The sequence below is a fragment of the Genypterus blacodes genome, unplaced genomic scaffold (assembly GCF_046128005.1).
Source record: "Genypterus blacodes isolate CSIRO-AG114 ecotype Tasmania unplaced genomic scaffold, CSIRO-AGI_Gbla_v1 ptg000216l_1, whole genome shotgun sequence".
In the NCBI taxonomy this organism is placed as follows: domain Eukaryota; kingdom Metazoa; phylum Chordata; class Actinopteri; order Ophidiiformes; family Ophidiidae; genus Genypterus; species Genypterus blacodes.
This window is the reverse complement of record NW_027467015.1, coordinates 897,186-918,911: the sequence shown is the minus strand read 5'-3', so window position 1 is coordinate 918,911 and position 21,726 is coordinate 897,186. Positions and strand designations below refer to the sequence as shown.

The following is a 21,726-nucleotide window of genomic DNA, read 5'->3' as shown; positions in this document are numbered from 1 at the left end:
AGCCCATGCAGGGAGTGAGCACCTCGTATAGCTTGTACTCAATTCCTTGCATTTATTTTAGGAAAATCAAGGATAAAGCCATGAGGTGTTGGTAGATAAGTGCTACTAGCCTCAGTAAAACAAAACTCTTGAGTGGTAAACGCTAAAGCGACGTGATCAATCCGGAAAAAGGTCAGAGATCAGGCAGGTAGTCCACGCTTGTCCTCGTAGGCCGACATCAGGAGCCTGAACCTGATGTACCACAACCTGGCACACGTGCTGCTACATCTGGGATTTATGAGGTAAATGTAATGGACTGCCCCGGGAATCCAGCCGTCTAATCTGAGAATGAATAGCAGCTTGGAGCAGATGGTCGCAAACAAGCACTACATGATCTGTGTATGACGGGTGATTGTTTACACCAAGGTTACTCACAGCGCTGGAGGAAGTGATGTTGACGTCGGGGAAGAAAGATTTCTAAAGCGCGAGGAAAAGAAAAGCTGTGAAAATGACTTACATCTCTCAGTGGGTTTACTGCACACACGGCGTGCGGAGGCTTTATGAAGGACACGGCTCCACCACAACGCGCCACACATCAAGACTTTGTTTTTAAATAAAGTGATTAATCAACTGTCGCAGATGTCATTTTGATTGATCACCAACAACACAACAAACATCGCCCAGGTTTCACAGAGTAGAAACTCACCATCAGAGTGAGACGGGGGTTCATTTATGTGTGACGCTGCGTTTTTTGAATCACCTCCTCGACATAAAGTATATATGAGTAAATACCATAGCAACGCAGCACTCAGGGCAAAAGCTAAAGGCTACTAACAGCCAAAACAGTTTTCACATAAATAACAACACGATGAGCTGAGGATCACGGTTGTTCTGATCTGATCTGTGTTATCTGAATCAGGGCTCAGCATTGCTGCGTCCTCGCCGTCGTCATTTTAAAGAGAATCATTTGCGGAAGCGTACCAAAAAAAAGGCTTAGTCGGCAGAGCCACCTAAAGCTCAGGGCTCTCCCGTTGTGGAGGCGGTGTAAACATGATTACAGTGATTAAGGCAGAGAGCAGTGACCGCACACGCTGGTGCTCAACCTGGACTACATCTCGTCTCTATTGTTTGTTTTGTTTCATGCTCCTGCCTGTAGACTGAGACCGACTGCTGCTTGTCTTCACATTCTGCTAAATGACCTCTGAGGTTCTGTCCTCTCCAAAGGCATCGCATGTACAAATGTTGAATATTGGTTTGCTGGCGGGAAGCAAGCGACCTAAAGGTTCTTACCTCTGCTCCCGTCACATACACTGGTTGTGTGTTTGAAAGGGTCACCACCAAAGTTTGAATATGTTGTATTATAAAGCTAAACTGTAGCTGAATCCGGTGGTGCCTGTCACTCAAGGCGGCGTGACACAAGGTTGGGAGCCACCGCTCAGCTCGGTGCAACGCTCACCGCTTATCACGTCAATGCAGGGACTCCTACTTGTCAGTCAGGGCGCCTAATGATAGTGAGCCTGTCTCCAACTATTCCAGGAAGACAGTGAGGAGCAGAAATCAACAGTGTGACGTGTTTAGCCCCGCTAACGATCACTGTCTCATCCTCACTCAGGCCACAGCTCAGATGGAGGAGCGGCTGTCAGAGTTCATCCAGAGCTACTCCCCTGAGAGCGTGCTGCCGCTGGCCGATGGGGTCCTCAGCTTCATCCACCATCAGATAGCAGAGCTGTCCAGGGACTGCCTGACCAAATCACGTGAGGGCCTCATCACCACTGTCTACTTCTGTGAGCTGCAGGAGAACCTGGAGAAGATGCTGCATGACGTGAGTTTGTAACTACTTGTGTGGTTCGAGGTTGAAAGCAAAGGCAAAAGTTCCAGTTCCGTCTCCAATGTGTCTCTGTAACCTTCTGCCCCTCAGGCCCACGAGCGCTCGGAGAGTTCAGAGCTCACCTTCGTCATCGAGCTGGTCAAAAAGCTTTTCATCATCATATCTCGTCCAGCCCGGCTCCTGGAGTGTCTGGTGAGTTTCATCCTGCCGTCGTCTAATGGTGGAGCCCAGAGTTTATGTGAATCTGCCTAAGATATCAGGTTTCCAGAGTGGTTGAGTCGTCCTCATCACACACTGATCATGACACAACAAAGCAGCGTTCATTGAATAAAGTGACAGGGCTGTGTGGGGGCCTTTTTCAATTCTGGCTGAGTGTTGTTTGTGCCTGCTGGGAGGGACTCCTGTCCTCCCATACGGTGATGAAGGGTCCTTCACTCTGAAACGACATCAAAGAATTAGCAGAAGCCGGCAGTTCAGTTTGCAGCGATGAAACACAGAGAGGAGCTGTGCTGCCATTCCTAAAGAGAGTGGCTTTGGCTTTGTTGGAAGGATGGATGGGGATGAGGAGTGTTGTGTGAGAGAGACGTACAGCCTGCACACAGGGCAGATTGGGCTGCTTCACATAAATCTGACAAGAAATGACAGAGACTCATCCTTAACTGAAGTCTTCATGGTCTTTCCCAGCTGTGCACACCTATAGAAACGGTCGGCCCTGAGAGCTCCACTCTCCTCCCTCACTGCACCACTCACTCATGTAAATGCCTGCTAATGCACAGTCAGGAGTCAGGATTCTTGATGTTTGCCATGTTATATGGAAATGGTAATGTGCTCACACACACACGCACACACACACTTAACTCTCTGCTGGAGCAAACACACTCTGTGCTCATCGCCCTGGGATGTTTTTCCAACTAAACCTGAACCTGTTAAATATTCTCCCGTCCACTCCTTTGTTCCTCACAGCAGCACAGCCAATCAGCATGGAGAGTCGTGTCCTTGCCAGGCTGATACACACATAACTCAACCCAACTTAGCAATAACAAGCCACTTTGGATACGCAGGAGGCTCGGCCCCTGATTTCAGCTCACTGATTGATGGTCCATCGTGTACATAGTAGGTAGGCACCGCCCCCCCCCGCCACACCCCCCAAACTCCCTTGGCCGTTGCCAAGGCAACCGTCAGAGGAGGTCGATAGGGTCAGTCAGGATGTGGAGGGCGACTCAAGATCCTCCTGGCCCTTAGGTTAGAGGAGAGGACACACACACACACACACACACACACAGACACAATGTTGTTCTTGACTGCTCAGGTCATTTTGCATTCAAGTCTGCAACTGATTTGGTGAAAGTGTCACACAGTCAGTCGGCCATTAGCTGCTGGAATATTATCCTCCAGCAGAGCAAGCTATCAGTTAAGCAGGTTAATTCCCTGTCTCTCTCTCTCGCTCTCTCCCTCTCTCCTCGCTGGTTGAGGGGAGCTGATATGAGAGAACAGTGAGGGAGGAAATGATCCCGGCCGCCTCAGGCTTTGCTTTCTAATCAAAACATTATTCCTCCAACAGGAATGAAACGGAATCCTGCCGCACACCAACAAAGAGCTGTTTTGTTGGATAAAGGATGTTTTTAGGAGAGCAATTTAAAGTTGCCTGACCTGACGTTGGCCCGTGCCCAAATTCTGAACTCTGACTCACTCAATTATGCTCCTGGAGGTAAAAGAATATATGGTTGAACATTTCCTTTGTAATCTCACTCATCCAGCGTTTGGATACCAGCAACAATTGATTTCATAGAAACGATGATTTGGTGCTGAATGTGTGAAATCTATTCATTCCTAAAGGTGACACGGCAGCTATTCACACCTATCCAGAGGTGTGATGATGGCGTGGACTCTTAAGCTGTGAAGCACAATCGGTTTAGCTGCAGCACATGTGTCGCAATCATTTTCATCCCATCCTGTTAGTTTGTATTGTACTGTGAGTGTTTGTCTCGGCTGGATGGAACGCTTATGTTGTCCGCCCCGATTCTTTCCTCCCCGTTACAGGAGTTCAACCCAGAAGAGTTTTACCATCTGCTGGAGGCGGCGGAGGACCACGCCAAGGAGGGACAGCTGATGAAGGCCGACATCCCCCGATACATCATCAGCCAGTTGGGCCTGACCAGGGACCCGCTGGAGGGTGAGAGAGAGGAGAAGGAACCTGCTTAGAGAGAGAGAGAGAGAATTTAAATATTAATAACATTTTAACAGCATTCCTTAGATTCCACATGTTTCCATTCTCTGTACAAACGTCTGTAATCATCTGGTGTACCTTCAAACGGTCCTTTCAGTACCACCCATGTAACGCATACAGTTACATGCAGTTTGAGAACCACTCCTGTAAGAAAATCATTAATATTACTATATTTAATCTAAGCAACAGCAGCAGCACCGTCCTGATTTTACCCTGGTTTTTACACTTACAGTGTCATGTGCAGACACACGCACACACACACACACACGCACACACGTACGCTGATGCAAAATCTGCACGCTGACACCCACGCACATTCATGGCTGCTTTCACACTCATTCCTGCTCTCGAGTCCCTGCAGAGGATGGCGACAAGATGAGTTTTTCCAGCGAGGAACATTAACGCCGCACTCCTCGCCGCAGCCATTGTTGTTTTACATGAGGTTGATGCTGGCAAAGTGGCTTTATACCCCTCTCCAGAGTTAATTAATGGTAAATTATGTCACCGCCTCAACGACGCAGCAGTATAATCAGTGCATTCTAGCAGCTGTCACATACCACAGTCCAAGATCAGTGAAAATGGGCTGCCAAGGCTGCTCAGGGAGGGAGGAAGTAGAAAGAGCAGAGAGGCTGGAAGAGACAAGGAAAATAATAGGGGGGAGCTATTTTAACTCTCGTGTTTCTCCATCTGTGATGCGTCTCTTTTGGCCCTCCGGCTGTTTTGTTAAAGATGTTTCAGAAGCTGCATTTCTTTATCGGCCCGGAACAGTTTGGCTGTCGCGTCTTAGCATAGGAATGACTTCTTTACTCTGTATCTCGTTAACTCTCTCGTATGTTTCCCCCTCCCTCCCCCCCTGACAGACATCGTGAGTCTGGACAGCTATGACAGCGAGGGTCCACACACCCCAGAGACGGACGACTCGGCAGAGGTGAAGAACACACAAACACACACACACACACACACACACACCGGCAGGCAGATTTACTGGGGTTTACATGCGTTTGTTTTCACACTGTTTGTCTACATGGGTTCACCAGCACAGACAGACACACACACACACATTCACACACTCAGCCAGCTGAATCAACAAAATAAACCATGACATTTGAGAACAGCACTTCATTTAAAGCCGTTTACGTGTGTTTATTTCAATGATGGTGTTAATGTGTGGGGCGTTTCTCCAGGGAAGAGGCAGAGCCATCAAACCGCCCAGCGAGGGAGACTTCCAGAGCATCAAGCTGATCAGCAACGGGGCCTACGGGTAAGCAGCCCACGGCAACCTGAGCGCCACAAGTCAACACGTCAAATCAAATCAAATCAAGATCAAGAGCAATATGATAAGAAACATAATAAGCAGTGATGCCAGATCATTAAAAAGATAAAACACAAAATGAAAACGGGGACAAAACAACAAATCTCCTCCTCCTCCTCCTCTTCCTCCTCCTCCTCCTCTTCTTCCTTAGAGCTGTAAGCAGACAGACACCCTGGAAGAGAGATAATGTGAATTTAATCGTTTCTCGTGTTAGAAATGTTGTTCGGCAGCTGAATTTCTAATCTTAGATATCTGTGTGACCTTAATAACGGCGATGGGGCAGATTCACATGAAGATAACAACAACAACGGGCAACAAACGTTTATTCAGCTCATTTTCCAAGTAGATTCTCATGGCTTGGCGTCCGCCTGGTGAGCTACGGCAAACTGGTGGAACGTTGTCAGCGCTAATGTGAATTCTGAACCGTTTGTAATTAAAAACCAACAACACGATCTCTCAACTGTGTGCACCGAGCTGAAGGAAATGCTTATTATTATATTTTGCTATTTAGTCGGCCAATTCTGATGAGTCACTGGATGCTGCTTTGCATCCTCCTGGTCTGAGAAAGAACGAGTAAATCAGAAGGCTCTGTAAGGAACACGATTTTAAAAAGGCCGTATTTGACAAGATTTCAGACATTATTAGGGACTTTGACGGGCAGATACGCTGACGGGAAACTGGATCTACGTGAGACCTCTTTTTCCTCCATAATAGATGTAAAGGCTGTACGGCCCTGTGTTACAGGCAGCGTAGCCGCGGCCGTCGACTCCTTTGTACTGAGGCGATGTCTAATCTGCTGTAGATGTAGAACGTTTTTTTTCGCGCCCCTGAAAATGAGCAATACAGTCGACAACCTGCTTCATATCATTTATTCCCTCTGTACCTCCCGTGAGAAACATGGACACACACTTGCAGTATTTTCTGAGATCATTACAGGCAATGTTGGTGATGTTGTTATGCTGATGGCTCCGTGATTCAGATCGGGATGAAACACACGCCGACATTATAAGCTCGGAGCCCAAGAATGAAACTCTTCAGCAAAGCTTTTTCCTTTCACACTCACATCTAGCCTTGAGCCCTCCTGTCTCACCCTCCTGTCTCTCCCTCTGTCCAGTGCCGTCTACCTGGTGCGCCACAGGGAGACGCGACAACGCTTTGCCATGAAGAAAATCAACAAGCAGAACCTGATCCTGAGGAACCAGATCCAGCAGGCCTTCGTGGAGAGGGACATCCTCACGTTCGCAGAGAACCCCTTTGTCGTCTCCATGTTCTGCTCCTTTGAAACGCGGCGCCACCTGTGTATGGTCATGGAATATGTGGAGGGTAAGGGAGTCGGGTTCGACCACGAATCAGAGGATGTTTGATGATTAATGAGGCGTCTTTGAATGCATTTGTGGTAACTTGGTCTTTTCCTGTTCCGTTTGCCCTTCCTCTCCCTGTGTGTCAAACGCTAGATCAGATTTCTGTCTGCTTTGTAGAATAACAACTTTCCCCCAGGCTCCTGTTTCCTGACCTAGACCTTCTCTAGCATTCATGATCGTTCTTAGGATCTTTAGTCTGGACGCTGTGGCCCTGAACCTTCCACTCTTTACTACTGGTTGCTGACAATGGTCACACAGGAGTCATAAAGAGGTTTATTGCCTTTTTGCATTCAATTCTGTCCTTGTTCCATCCTACATAACAGGTGACTGCAGACAAACAAAAGTAATATGGTTGAATGCAGAAAGTGATCTGGATCTTTAGAAGGACAGATGCAATTGATCTAACACTTATCTCGCTATCGCAGTGACGCTCCGCCGCAAAAGTCAAACGATTCGCTGCCAAGTGCCTCTTGTGGCAGCAGTAGATGTTGAAACAAGGTCAGTCGTCTCACACTGCTGCGCCGCCGTTATTCATCTTCCTCTGCAGCTGAATTCCCTGCGGGGCAGTTCAGGACAGAGTCACGGCCTTGGAAGTTGGAACAGTTCTTGTGTTTGGTCTTGGAGCTGAGACGCGATCGTGCGTGAAGGGTAGTTGTGAGACAGTGACTCTTCTGTGATGGCACTGGGTTCATGCGGCCAAGGTGGATTACGAGATCAAACTGACAAACATTAAGATTCTGTCCTGTCTCATCCAGACCACATGAACAGCTAAGTCCTCTGGTGCTTCAGCGGTAACCGGTTGATGTCTTCGTGTTGATAGGTGGTGACTGCGCCACCCTGCTGAAGAACATCGGCGCCCTGCCCGTGGAGTTGGCCAGGATGTACTTTGCTGAGACTGTCCTCGCCCTGGAGTACCTGCACAACTACGGCATCGTCCACAGAGACCTCAAACCGGACAAGTGAGTGTTTTCCTGTCCCTCTGTGCTGTCCAGGAGGAAATATAAACTACTACTACGAGTTAAAATAGTCATTTGGTTAATACAACCTTTAAAATAAAGGGATTTCACTCCCAGTATATCAGGCTGTTAAGCACAGTGACATAAATGGAACACTTACAGTAATGTGAAGCCTTGCATCTGTTTGATGTCCACTGACTTTCAAGTGTCAAACGACGGAACGCACGTTGTCTCTCCACAGTCTGCTGATCACGTCCATGGGCCACATCAAGCTGACAGACTTTGGCTTGTCTAAGATGGGCCTAATGAGCCTCACCACCAATCTGTATGAGGGACACATAGAGAAAGATGCCAGGGAGTTTCTGGACAAACAGGTACAACAACCCCGAAACACAACACAGCACTGAGATTCATCCGTCCTTTTATTATGCTGATGATGCTCTGATGATTGTGCAAGATTTTATAATTTATAGGGGAAGTTTGGCCTTTCACTTGACCCCTTATACTTTGTTCTATTTCTTTAGTTAGATAGAGGTTATGGATTCACAAATAGAAGTGTGTTGTGCTAAAACGAGGGCAGTGCCATGGAAAATCAATTTTTTCCTTTCTTTCTTCACACTGTTTCCTGTGTGTATGTAGAGCATCTCTGCCACGTTCTCTGCTACTTCACGTTTCAGGGGCAAAGTTTCTCAAGCAGTGAACTGATGAGAGAAGGCAACTGGAAGCTTCCGCAGAACGACAATCCATGAATTACACAAGTAGATGTTTAAGGTTAAAATGTCATAGGAAAACACGTTCTGTGTATAAAGCTCCTTTCTACAGGTTACAGATTGCCGTGCTACAGACCTGCTAACTCCAATAACAACACGAGTGAACTTGTTTGGATGTAATTGTGTAAATGTTATTGATGTAGCTGTAGTGTGTGTCGCCGCCTACTCTATTGCTTCATTGACAGCCGGACAAATGAGACAAATGAGCGATAGCTGAAGATGCCACGTGTGGTGGTTGAGCCAGGCGAGCGGCGCTGATGGCATCTGTCGGCCGTGCTTCAGTCAATGCGTGTCAATCAGCCAAGTCATCGCGCCAAAAGCCAATAATCAGCAAATGAAGGCGTTGCATCACAAAGCTTCCTGTGCCGTCTGAATTAATGAATCATTAATTCTCTCAGGCCACTTTGTAATTATAGTTATTGTTTATGCTCTGAATTGAACCAGTCATAATCAGTCGGATTGGCCCGCTCGTCCTCCAGTCGTTCTCCGCTGACACATCTGTTTGGCTTCAGTAATCAGCTCACATCTGCAGATCAACCAGTGCCGGGCTTTCATCATGGAGTGGAGACTCTGATTAGAGGAATATTCCACATTCACTCAGTAATGATGTCGGCCCAAGAGATGCTATGCAAATGTACAACCTCCCCCAACACACACACACACACACACACACACACACTCACACACCCACTCACACACATTTTACATTCTAATTTAGATAATTGCTGAATAGAATTCCACAGCGATATTTTTGATTATCATAATAAAGCTGCAAATGTGTGTGTGAGTGTGTGTGTGAGTGTGTGAGTGTGTGTGAGTGTGTTCAGCTGCTCGTTATTTTTCAAAGAAAATCTAGAATGGCAGATCAGATTTTTTACTTACTCTGACTTTTTATTCCCAGAAGCTTTTGATAGTTTTCCTCACTATTTGACAGGAAATCTGGGCAAAAAACATCTCCTTCCATGGAAATCACTGACAAGGCAAAAATGAAGAAATAAGCCTTAAATAAGCAAAAGTCAGAGCAGATACAGAGATGTAGTGCAGACACGCCTCTGGTGTTCAACAAACACGCATGTTTCCTCGTTTGTCTTGGTTGGTTTGTCTTTAGTAGATGCTAGTACCTTTTCATGAAGTCTCTCCTTCTTTGGCCTTCCTCCTCTCTCTCTCTCCTCTCCATCGCTCAGGTTTGCGGCACTCCAGAGTACATCGCCCCCGAGGTGATCCTCCGTCAGGGCTACGGGAAGCCGGTGGACTGGTGGGCCATGGGCATCATCCTCTATGAGTTCCTGGTGGGCTGTGTGCCGTTCTTTGGAGACACGCCTGAGGAGCTGTTTGGACAGGTCATCACAGGTGAGGACGGACGGCAGACGCTCCAGACCGGGTTTACTCACCAGGAGTACTGAGATGTCATTTCCTTTCTGGTGAACCTTTTGGACTTTCAGGGTAACAGTTTATTGAGGTCAAAGCATCCTGCTGAGGTTTCACAATAAAAGCCCTGTCAGCTTCCAGACTGATTTCCTTCTCTTAGGGGATTTTATTGTGATAGATGGAAGAATCCCAGTTTCTAATAATAAACATGTTTCCTTCCTTGACACCTCTGCATTGCCTCTTCTAGATGACATAGTTTGGCCGGAGGGTGATGAAGCCTTGCCCGCGGACTCCCAGGCCCTCATCTCTGCCCTGCTGCAGACCAACCCCCTCCTGAGGCTCGGCACAGGTACTGACCTTCGCCCTCGCTTCCCTATCACACTGGAAGCTGCCGCCTGCCGCCATTTTGTGTCAGGATTATCGACGCAATGCGGCTTTAACAGGACCACCATCCACTTGATTTGAGTTCGATGAATTAGACCAGAAGTTTATTTATCTTTACTATGGAGCGCGTTCTGCAGAATGGATGATGGAACTTTGATGGAGCTTTGAGATATGAAAATCCAGGAGTTGAACCAAATTTGAAGCTCTGCACATTTTCAGAGACAGCCATCAGTGTGTTCCATAGGTTGTTGTACCTTGTGCCCCTTCCACCAGGTGGAGCCTTTGAGGTGAAGCAGCACTCGTTCTTCACTGAGCTGGACTGGAACAGCCTGCTGAGACAGAAAGCAGAGTTCATCCCACACCTGGAGTCAGAGGAAGACACCAGCTACTTTGACAGTACGCAGGCGTGTGTGTGTGTGTGTGTGTGTGTGAGTGGTTTGCATGCTATAGAAAACAATATGGCAGCATTTCACTCAAAAATACTCTCCATCTCTCTCTCTCTCTCTCTCTCTCTCTCTCTCTCTCTCTCTCTCTCTCTCTCTCTCTCTCTCTCTCTCTCTCTCACACACAGCCCGATCTGATCGTTATCACCACATCAATGCCTACGATGAGGATGACACTAATGACGACGAGCCGGTGGAGATAAGACAGTTCTCCTCCTGCTCTCCTCGCTTCAGCAAGGTTGGACTTTGTCTCAATACCACTTCTCTCCTCTCTCATCTCTCTCTCTCTCTCCCTCTCTAACTTTGTCAACCTGTTATTTCTATCACTCCCCCCTCCCATGCTGACTGCTGACTCGCTCCCCCCTCCCCCTCCCCTCCCCTCCCCCTTTGCAAGAGGAGGGGAGAGAGCGACACCTCAGATTCCTGGGCAGATTTTCAGACGAGGGAGTGGGTAAGAGTCTGAGGCAGAAGCAGTGAGGTCATACTTGATGAAGAGCAGCGTCAGGAAGCTTCAGAAAGTAAACAGCCCCCCCCCCCCTTCTTTCTTTATAGCTGTACATCTCTGCAGGTGGTGTGTTGAATGACCCTGGTAATCTTTCCTTTCATCTTTCCTTGAGTCTGTTCCTCACTGTGTCTACCTGACATACTTTTCCTCTTCGGTGGGATTTTTTTCACATTACCCATCTTCCTTCCTCTCTCTCTGTCCCTCTCTCTGTCTCTCTCTCTGTCCCTCTCTCTGTCCCTCTCTCTTTGACGTGCTGTCCCCTGTCTCCTGTGGACAAGTGCAGAAGCTCTCTGCTAAATCAAAATGCATTACTGCAGGACCGGTTTCAATTATATGTGAGGGTCGGGGGAGAAGCAGGAGAACAAAGAACCCTAACCCTAATGTACACGTGTTACATTAAACACGCTTTAATCCACCCAGACAATTGTCTAGGCACACAGACGTGACACACACATTATCCCTTTACATTTCACTTATTACAGAAGGGGCTTTCATGTTTTGAAATATGATGTATTTAGTTGTCATTTCTTTTCAGGGGTAGAATAGACATGAACAACCTTTAGAATAGAGAAAGATATACATTAAAATATGTTAAAAATCCAACAAATGTCTTCATATATTCATGAAAATTAGATAAAGACATTGTTAAATTATATAAATATAAAAACTAGTCTCTTTTGTTAACATCTCGCTGCATCCAAGAGGAAAGCTGGTACTGGTTACCATGGTACTGAATATTCTTTATTCTTCCAATAACAGTGCTCTTCTTCTGCTGTCCTCCCCCATGCGGCTTAGTTTCCCTCTTCCTCTGCACATAATGAGAGCTTTGCAGCATGTGTGCACGTCTTTGTGTGGCGCTCACGTGCAGCTACGTGTCGAAACACACAAGCTGTTGTGTCCCTCTGTATGTTTTTGCAGGCGTAACAATCGCATCACGACGGCAGTCTGTTATCCTTTGGATGCACACAACAGGCATTAGGAGGATGTTCATGACATTAGGATTCATGTGTAAGATTAGAAATGTTGTTTATCACAGTGAGAACAACAGATTCACTATTTTTGGAGTTTTTTTTCAAATGCATATTCAGTACAAGATGCATTCAAAAGCATTTGGTCCAAAGATGAAGAAGTTACACCCTGCCAGTCGACATTTTTTGACCAGGAAGGAAGCAAGAAGTTGTTTTCTAAGACATATACATGTTCTCATACTCAGAGGTTGAAGCCCAGTGTGTAACGTCTCACAGTTGTGCTTCATTTCTGCCGCAGGAGCCTCCTCTCTGGTTTGGCATTAGCATGAACGTAAACCCTGCCTCCTCTGGGCCTTTGTACGTTTTTATTTAAGGAACGCGTCTGTCCTCCTCGTGTATATGTGCAAGATTATGTTTTTTGCTGTAACTGCACTTCTGTACAATCTGCAATCAACAGCAATATTTCCTCGGTGCTGTTAGTCACTGGCTGGACTCGTCTGCCCCCGCAGGTGTACAGCAGCATGGAGCATCTGTCTCAGCTGGAGCAGAAAGCCACGACCTCCGTGTCCCGGCGGGAGCACAAGGGCCCACGGGAGGACAAGGTGACCAAGAGGGAGAGCCTGGGCAGCCTCAGCATGAGGGACAAGAGCTGGAGGACGGGATCCCCGGAAATGTGAGTTGGATGCGTGGAACAAGAGTGTGTTTATGCACACGTGGGCTGTAGGGATACGATTTAAACTGGAACTGAATCTCTTTAACGAGGCTTTAACCATGAATCATTGATTGTTAAGTTTGTCCAAGAGGCGATCACTGAATTCCTGTGTTGAGGTTTCCTAGCTGTGATCTCCCCGAATGAAAAAACCTCTCTCTGTCACGCTGACATCATTTCTGACACTTGTTGTATAAAAAAATATTTTGCGAGAACGTTCACACTCACTGGGAGTCGACAGTTGGCAGCGGATGCCACCTCTGCAAAGTTTGCCGCCTGTGTAAAGCGGAGAGGTGACGTGGACGACTGGGATGTCTCACAGAAACACAGCAGGTGTCAGATGTGAGGGCTTTTGTGTGCTTTGGCTACGAATAACTGAGCCGTTTGAATCAGCGGCGCAATGTCGTAGACTAGAGCACCGCGCTCTTCTAGAATTGAATTTCTATTTGTACATTATGACAAAATGAGAGACTTTACCCTGTAGACTGGATGGTAAAAGTGTATTTTCCACTTAAGCCACATAAAAGCACACTTACTGCTCATTTTAGTGCGATTGAATACAATGTTCCTTCAGTTGTTCTCTGCCTCCACTGCAGGGAGCATCAGTCTGGATCTAATGGACACTGGCTCATACTTACTGGATCAAAAGTAAAACTCACATCACCGATTACATCAAGGGTCACGTCTCTTTTTAAGGCCGACCCGATGAATATTCAGGTCTAATCCAGATTTCTGTGCTGTTCTGACTGGCAGACTCTAGCCTGTGCTGCATTATTAACGTGGCTGGATTTGTGCAGATGAAGCAAGCAGCGTAATGAAAGCCTGTCCCCGTCTCCCCTCACGCCTCCGTTCTCCATTTTTAGGTGGAGTCCTTCAGGCTTTTAGACTTCCTGTGTTCACATGGAGACTAAATTCATAATGCATGTAAAAATGAAGTCGGCTCATCTTTCATCTTCATGTTATGTATGGTGTCTCCCGCTCTGATCCCTCAGGGCTTCATGTTAGTATCGGCCGCGTGTTTCTTATCGTGTCTCTTAACATAACAAACCTTTCTCCTTTCACTTATCTGACTGTTTCCATGGTTTCTCTCGCAGGAAGCGTCTGTCTTGTTCAGAGTCCCTCTACATGGAAGGAGACTCCAGCCCGCCGCTCGGTGCTCGGCGACGCTTCTCAGCCCTCATGGATACGCACCGGTTCGCCTCGCCCCTAGAGGGTGAGCCGGACTTCTTGTCCCGCCAGGTCCCCATCAAGACCCGCGGGACCTCACTGGACGGGGCCAACGTCCCCACGCCCAGCCTGCTGGAGCAGAGGGCCAGCCTGAGAGAACTCAACGGAGGAGGTGTGTGGAGGTGGAGGTGTCAAATGGATAAATATAGTGTGAGGTCAGGGAGGTAATGAGAACGGAGGAGAGGGGAAAAGGAGAGATGGGTAATAGGGCAAGTGAGAAAGAGTGAAGCTGACAGAGAGAGCGAGGGAGGCAGTGAGCGGAGGAGGTGAGAAAGCAGAATTTAATACCTTTTTACTGCTGAATCAGTGGGCAGCGCTTAGAATTCATACCTTTGCCATTTTCACCTCTAAATGCTACTTGTAACTCAGATAACTACAATCTCTATATCTCATCCTGGCAGATAAGCCCTCCAGACAGGGAGAGACGCCGGGAGTCATCACGACCGCCGCCACGTTAGCCCCAGGCCCCGCGGCGCCCGCTCGCGACGTGGCGACGCCGCTGTACGACCCCCTGGGACCCCGGGCCACCAACGACCTCGTCCTCCGCAGGGCGCGCCATCAGCAGCTGTCAGGGGACGGGGAGAAACGTAACTCCAGAGCCGGCAACAAGGTCATCAAGTCGGCCTCTGCCACGGCCCTGTCTGTCATCATCCCATCAGGTGAGCGGCGCCGCCAGAGCCCGATCAAAACGGCCGGCCCAAATTACGTCACGAGATCCAACGGCTCTCTCTCCCCTCCTTCAGTGGAGCAACACTCCGGCTATTCTCCTCTGGCCAGCCCCATGTCTCCCCGCTCCTTCTCCTCCAACCCTTCGTCCCGTGACTCCTCGCCCAGCAGGGACTTCTGCCCGGCTGTCAGCGTGCTGCGCTCCCCCATCACCATCCATCGCTCCGGAAAGAAGTACGGCTTCACCCTCAGGGCCATCAGAGTTTACATCGGAGACAGCGACATCTACAGCGTTCACCACATTGTTTGGGTGAGAACCTGATCACAGCGTGTACAACCTCATGGGTCAATATGTGTGTGTGTGTGTGTGTGTGACGCTGTGATGAATGTTTCCTATTGACAGCATGTGGAGGACGGCGGCCCCGCCCAGGAAGCGAGCCTGTGTGCTGGTGACCTCATCACTCATGTCAACGGGGAGTCTGTCCACGGTCTGGTTCACACTGAAGTGGTGGAGCTCATCCTCAAGGTGGGAATCAGAAGATCAATCAAGTCTTGATTATAGTTTCTACAGTGTTTGTCTGCGTTTCATTTGTTTCTGTCCGTGGCTGCACAGAGGATATTATTATTATTATTATTGTAATTATCTATTACAACCTCATATTGAACTGAATGAACTCTTCTTTGCAGAGTGGTAACAAAGTGACGGTGACCACCACTCCGTTTGAGAACACCTCCATCAAGGTGGGGCCGGCCCGTAAGGCGAGCTACAAGTGTAAGATGGCACGGCGGAATAAGAGGACCGTGGGCAAGGACGGGCAGGAGAGGTAGGAGCTCACAGGGCCGATCAGAGCCGACACACACCTCCCTGCATACATCACCGAGAACATGCAGTGTGACTGGAGACTGGGGCTCAGACTCATAATCAGTGTGAATGTAGTGAGTAAGGTTCCAGCAGCACGTGGATGCTGTCTGTCTGCAACAAACTGTCTGTCAGACGTCCTTGAAGGCAACAAAAAAGCATTTTCCCAGAAATCCCGTTGTGCCGCTCCGTTACCGCGGGACAATAACAGAACTGACAAAGAAAATCAATAAAGGTGGCGTGAGTTTGTTGTTATTGATTAGTTACCTCCTCCAAATATCAACTTTTTATCGCCTCCTGACATGATTGGAAACAAACAGATGGAAGGAAGGAAGGGGATTGATCTATAAATGTGCAGGACGCTTGAAAGGTTTACAAAACAGACTTCTCCGTGTTCTGAGCCTGGGTTGTGTCTCATGGTTTCCTCTCCTTCTCTCGTCTCTCCTGCAGTAAGAAGCGGAGCTCCTTGTTCCGTAAGATCACCAAGCAGTCCAATCTGCTCCACACCAGCCGCAGTCTCTCCTCTCTGAATCGCTCCCTGTCCTCCAGCGAGAGTCTGCCCGGCTCCCCGACTCACAGTTTGTCCGCCCGCTCCCCCACTCAGGGTTACCGCTCCACCCCGGAGGCCTCACACCTGGGTAAGCCACCGCAAACCACGGCCGACGAGTACAAATGCACGCCATTGTACTGGTTGAGCTTCTTCTGACTCTGCAGTACAAGAGGAACTTTATTTTTAGAACAGAGTTGGAATGAGCCAAATGTATTTCCTAAACAGACGAGCTGTAACGAGGCCAGAAACCTCAGCAGCCACATTAATGAGGCTCAGTGTTCTCAGCGCTTCTGGAAGGTGACAGCAGGTTAAACCAATCGTTATTAGATTTTATGTCCCCGTGTTTGTTTTGCTGCTAGACGCCACCGTTTACTGTGCTTTACTGGTAACAAGGAGAAAATGAAGAGAGGGAATTGGAGAGAATACTGCTGGTGATGATTTATGTAGACTTCTCAAAGTAACTCTGAGGTGCAGCTGTTAAAGTCCTGGCTGCTGAGTGGGCGGCTCAAACAGTTTTCCTCCTATTTCCTGCTATGGATCAGTCAAGCAAACCCTGAAAGGTAAAGCGGATGAATCGGCATCTCTCCCTGTACTGATCTCTGCCTCTCTTCTTCAGGTGCCTCCTCACAGAGCAGCTCTCCGGCCTCCAGCACTCCAAACTCCCCTGCTCCCTCCCAGCACATGAGGCCCAGCTCCCTGCACGGCCTCTCCCCCAAACTCCACCGCCAGTACCGCTCGGCCCGCTGTAAGTCTGCCGGGAACATCCCCCTGTCCCCGCTGGCGCACACCCCCTCTCCCACGCAGTCGTCCCCTCCGCCCCTGCCGGGTCACACCGTCGGGAGCTCCAACACCACGCAGTCCTTCCCCGCCAAGCTCCACTCCTCGCCGCCGGTGGTCCGTCCCAGGCCGAAGAGTGCCGAGCCTCCCCGCTCGCCTCTTCTCAAGCGCGTGCAGTCAGCGGAGAAGCTGGGCTCGCCTCTGACCCAGTCCAGCTCTACAGGAGGACTAGGGGGTCCACTGAGGAAGCACAGCCTAGAGGTGCAGCACTCTGAGTACCGTAAGGACGCCTTCCTCTGCGAGCTGGGGCTCCAGAGCTTACTGGAGATCGAGGGGGAAAATTTACCGCCCAATCCTTCGCCCCTGCCTTCTTCGCAGACCTCGCCGTCCACCTCATCGTCCCCGGAAACCGGTGTGCTGAAGCCTGTGAGGAGACTGGGGAGGCAGGAGTCGCCCCTCAGCAGAGACGCACTGTTAGCTGGGAGGGAAAGGGAAGAGAGGGAGAGGGGAAGGGAGAGGGAGAGAGAAAGAGAGAGGGAGAGAGACAGGGAGACCGAAACGTTTGCGGAGAGGTCTGCCAGTCGGGTCGGAGCCTCGGTGTCTCTGTCGTCCTTAAATAGAAAACCTCATACGAGCGAGCTGCCCTTGGGCTTGCAGGCTGGTCAGAGCTCCAGACTGCAGCCGGCAAGTCCAGAAACCCCCGGCACACCGACCAAACCAACAGGAGGTTTAGGTGGTCTGAAGGGGCCGGAGAGGTTCGCCCAGGGCCAGACGCAGTTAGCATCCAAACAACAAGACCACAAAGCAGCCAACAGTGTGCTGTCTAACAGTAAAGATCTCCAGGAGCAGCTAGGGGGCAGAGTTGAGCCAAAGCAGCAGGGAGACAGTAAGAACAGTCTCAGCAGGCCCAGCGTTCCCTGCAGCGGCTTCAGCAAGGGCCCCGCTTCTGCTCCAGAGAAATGCATGAGCCTCATCTCAGCTGTGACATCAGGGCCCCTGAACATAAACAAAACCTTTAAAGCCTCAGGTCTGGGGGAGAGCCTGAGGAAAGCTGGAGCAGAGAGCAGCGACATGAGGACTCCAGACCTCAGCTCCAAAAGCCCCAAACTCCCAGCCAGGGTCCTCGCTCCCGCCGTCCCCCCACACACGCCGCCCCTCTCCCTGGGGAAGGTGAGGCAGGGACTCGGGCCGGTGAACTGCTACCGCGGAACCCTGGATTGGGAGGACAAGTGTCGACTGGAGGTGGTGGAGGAGCACTCGCCGTCCCCTTCTCCCTCCCCCACTGCCGTGGCCCCCTCCCTCTGCGGACCTTCCCTGTGTAAGTCACGGCCCGTCTCCCCCGGCGACAAGACCAGCTTTGTCAGCCAGCTGACCACTGTGGCCAAAAACGTCCTGGGGCCCATCAAGCTGGGCTCCCAGGAGGCGGCCAAGGGCAAAGACCAGCAGCCTAAAGGCGGCGAGGAGAAGCAGGGAGGCCCGGCAGGGAGGGCCGACGGTGCTGCCGGGGGGCGGGCGGGGCCGGGGGGCGGGGTCGTGACTCAGAGTCCTACTTGCTCACCTCTAGACAGGGCTGCCACAGGTAGCAGCTCGCCCAAGATGTGACCCAGGGGCCACTAAAGATGACTTTAGGAAATAAGATGCCTTTTTTGGAAGAGCAATGCAACAGAAGTCAAGCACTTACAAACATTGTACATTCCAGTTTGAGAGAGTATATAGCTGTTATTTAATGATTCCAATCATTCACTGATGCTAGTTTAAAACCAGGAGTGAAAGTGTGCATTTACTGTTGATTTTTCTATTATAAAGTATTAAATAAGAGGACTCTTAATGTAAGGTAGAACACTAAATCAGACGTGTACGTGTTCCAGTTTATGTCACTGCATGTCATATGGTACGTACTGTAGAAGTGTCACAGTACAAGAAGGTCAAAAAGTGCTTTACTGATCAAACCATGCTGAATACTGTGAATACCAAATCTTAGTCACTCTGTTTTCTATCTTAACCTTTCTTCTTTTGCTGTTTATCAAACTCCACACTGAGACAGGCGAGCAAACCCAGGCACAAACTAAACTCAACCTTCATCATTTTTCGGCTGCGGTGGCTAAGCGCCGACGAGCGACCAGATGATTAGGCCGATTTATTTTCCATCCGGCTGTTTACCGTCCCTTGGCTGATAAAGCAGCCAGGCCAGGCGTCAGGTCAGCGATGTCACATGAAGCGCCGGCCGCAGAGTGAAGCCTCTGGAATCCACCTCGGCTCTATTTCTGGTGATTCTTGAAAAGGCTGCGTCCGTCCTGCTGCCGCGTAAAGCTGGGCTGGCAAAACTCAGGCTCAGCCCTTATCTCCGCTTCACAGGAGGGCCACCACTGCCTACAACACACACACACACACACACACACACACACTAACACGCGCACAGAACCACGGGAAGTAGCAGTATCATCAGCTGATTTTTAAAGCATTTAAATCCATACGGCAGTGGTCCACAAATTGGGACGCGAGTGTGTGTGAGCGAATGAGGTAACAACCGTGTGAATGTGCCGGCGTACATGTGTGTGTTTGGGGATAATGACATTCAGCTGGTTGACTCAGCGAGGGTGCGAAGCCAAACGAGAGAGCCTAGACGCGGAGAGAATCCTCTGCTACGTGAGGAAGAAATCATTTCGGCACGGTGAAGATTGTTTCTGTAGATATCTATAAAAAATAAAAAAACCAGGAGGGAAAGGAGGTTAAGCACATCCACAGTGAACCCATCCATGGATTTAGGCCAACATAGGCAAAGGTCATGGGTCGTTCATGGGAGTAGCGTCATTTGTTAGGGCTAAATATCTAAGGTATATATCTATACGTTAAGGTATATCACAATAAAGTGTTATTGTGGGACAGCAAGGTTCTCTGTAATCACATTGACTGTGTTGTTTGATGTACTACAGGTACGCTAGACAAGACTGAACCATACAATGTTCACATTTTGCTATATAACATTGATAAAGGTGTTTGAATTTATTACCTGCAATGAGTTACACTCCCTATCCGCACACACACACACACACACACACACACACACACACACAAACACATATTTCATTCTCTGTAACCATCCAGTGTATATAATCTTATGCAAATCATTTATGTGGTGTGTGTGTGTGTGTGTGCGAGGTGTGCTGTCACTGAAGGTCTCATCCAGAGCGTTTGGCACCAAGCACCACTTTCACTACTTCCATATTACTCTACTGCCCTCAAGTGGCTCACACACACACACACACACACACACACGGCCACAGTTGAACACGAGCGTACGGAACGCTCCGATGAGAAATGTAAACACAAGGCCAAGATCCTTAGCCTGAGCAGTTAGGATGTTGTTGGGTCGTACGGTTACTGAATATGCATCTATGTTTGGAACCGAAGCATATTTGCAGTCGTTATGAAACAAACACTTGAAACACGAAGCATTTTTCTGTTTTGTTCTTCACGTGACTGTTAATTATTATATCTTCTGGAATTAGGGATTTACATTTTCAAATATACTTGTCTTAAGTATACTGCTGATGGGAACATGTAATCAGGAGTTCTTTTATATCCTAGTGTAACACACGAGTCGTGCAGTCGGTTCAAACCGGGCCGGGTACGGAGATGTAACTGTACATGTAATCTTATAATGCTATTGTTCCCGTTTTCAGGCCTCTTCAGTGGTGTCGATAGTAGTGTTACATGTTTTGATGGTTTTTTCGTCGTTTGTAATTGGCAAGAGAGAGTAGTATAAATGCACTTTATTTGAAAAAGGTTCTTCATTTTGCTGGTATTTGTTTTTGTCTGTATGTTACTTTGAATAAAGAAAATATATGATACACACAGTTTGTACAGGGGCCTATCAATGTATGGATTCATTCTCCTAATGGAAGACAAAACGTTGACGTACACTGAAAATAGAAAACGACTGGAGCAACTTCAGCACAAATTCAGTTTTTGTTTTTTTGTTTTTATTGAAGCAAACATTGTACATGACATTGCTCATACAGCTGTAGGATATTTTGGAGATTGTTTTTTATATAGAAAGAGGGGGAAAAAGGAGAGGGATGGAGAGAAAACAGGAAGGTTGTGTTATCACTACTATTGTTGTTAAACTTTATACGTAGACCCACAGGTAGAGTACAAGTAGATTGGAATTGCATTGATGTCATAGGGTAAATACAGTTTTTACAGGATGATGTCAAACAGCAATGTAGGCTCGTAGAAATCGCATCATAGGTTGTGATAGAGAAAGAGAGAAACAGAAAACAAAGAGAGGACATCCCACCCAGAAACCGCACCCAACCCCACAGTCACACAACCCCACAACACACAATTTGACTTGCAGGCATGGTGTAACTTGTGGAGTATTTTTTCTCTTCCCATTCAGTGTTGTGTTGTTGTGGTTTTTCCAGAGTGTCACCAATAAATGGAGAGTTTGGTTTCATCTCTTCAGCCAGGAATCCGCTCTTTGTTTCTGTGGCTTCACTCCCACACTGTCGTCATTAGATTTTTTTTCTCCGTTTATTCTGGCCTGTCACTCACACACAGGAGCAGAGGGGAAACCGTCGTATCCTCTCAGAGCACAGGAGAAGTTGTGTGTAGAAGCAGAGTCCACTGTCTCATCAGTCTTCTGTCCACTCTTGAAGCAGACAGGGGACAGCTGCTGACACACTTCACGCTGACACGCTCTGTGCTGGTAGGAGACATAGATCTGACCTCCACATGCAGATCTGAGAAGGAGTCAGAGGAATGGCGTCTGGATTTGAAGCGGTATTCAGCTGAATCCTTCCCTGTCAGATCCCTGATTGTCAGAGTGGATCTA

At 48.5% G+C, this 21,726-nt stretch overlaps 1 protein-coding gene across 1 annotated transcript in view; it reads left to right on the top strand.

Moving 5' to 3' along the window:
• Window positions 1-20,701, top strand: part of mast1a (microtubule associated serine/threonine kinase 1a) — a 49,515-nt gene extending 28,814 nt beyond the window's left edge. The window contains exons 8-27 of the mRNA XM_076170289.1: window positions 1,592-1,801; window positions 1,898-1,999; window positions 3,848-3,980; window positions 4,895-4,962; window positions 5,219-5,295; window positions 6,461-6,669; window positions 7,528-7,666; window positions 7,905-8,037; window positions 9,618-9,783; window positions 10,049-10,150; window positions 10,459-10,581; window positions 10,757-10,866; window positions 12,611-12,774; window positions 13,905-14,149; window positions 14,439-14,696; window positions 14,781-15,013; window positions 15,107-15,229; window positions 15,391-15,527; window positions 16,013-16,200; window positions 16,729-20,701. Of these exons, the coding sequence (XP_076026404.1) occupies window positions 1,592-1,801; window positions 1,898-1,999; window positions 3,848-3,980; window positions 4,895-4,962; window positions 5,219-5,295; window positions 6,461-6,669; window positions 7,528-7,666; window positions 7,905-8,037; window positions 9,618-9,783; window positions 10,049-10,150; window positions 10,459-10,581; window positions 10,757-10,866; window positions 12,611-12,774; window positions 13,905-14,149; window positions 14,439-14,696; window positions 14,781-15,013; window positions 15,107-15,229; window positions 15,391-15,527; window positions 16,013-16,200; window positions 16,729-18,491 (4,683 nt within the window). The 3' untranslated portion in view covers window positions 18,492-20,701. The remainder of the gene's footprint in view (window positions 1-1,591; window positions 1,802-1,897; window positions 2,000-3,847; window positions 3,981-4,894; window positions 4,963-5,218; window positions 5,296-6,460; window positions 6,670-7,527; window positions 7,667-7,904; window positions 8,038-9,617; window positions 9,784-10,048; window positions 10,151-10,458; window positions 10,582-10,756; window positions 10,867-12,610; window positions 12,775-13,904; window positions 14,150-14,438; window positions 14,697-14,780; window positions 15,014-15,106; window positions 15,230-15,390; window positions 15,528-16,012; window positions 16,201-16,728) is intronic.
• Window positions 20,702-21,726: the final 1,025 nt, after the last annotated feature.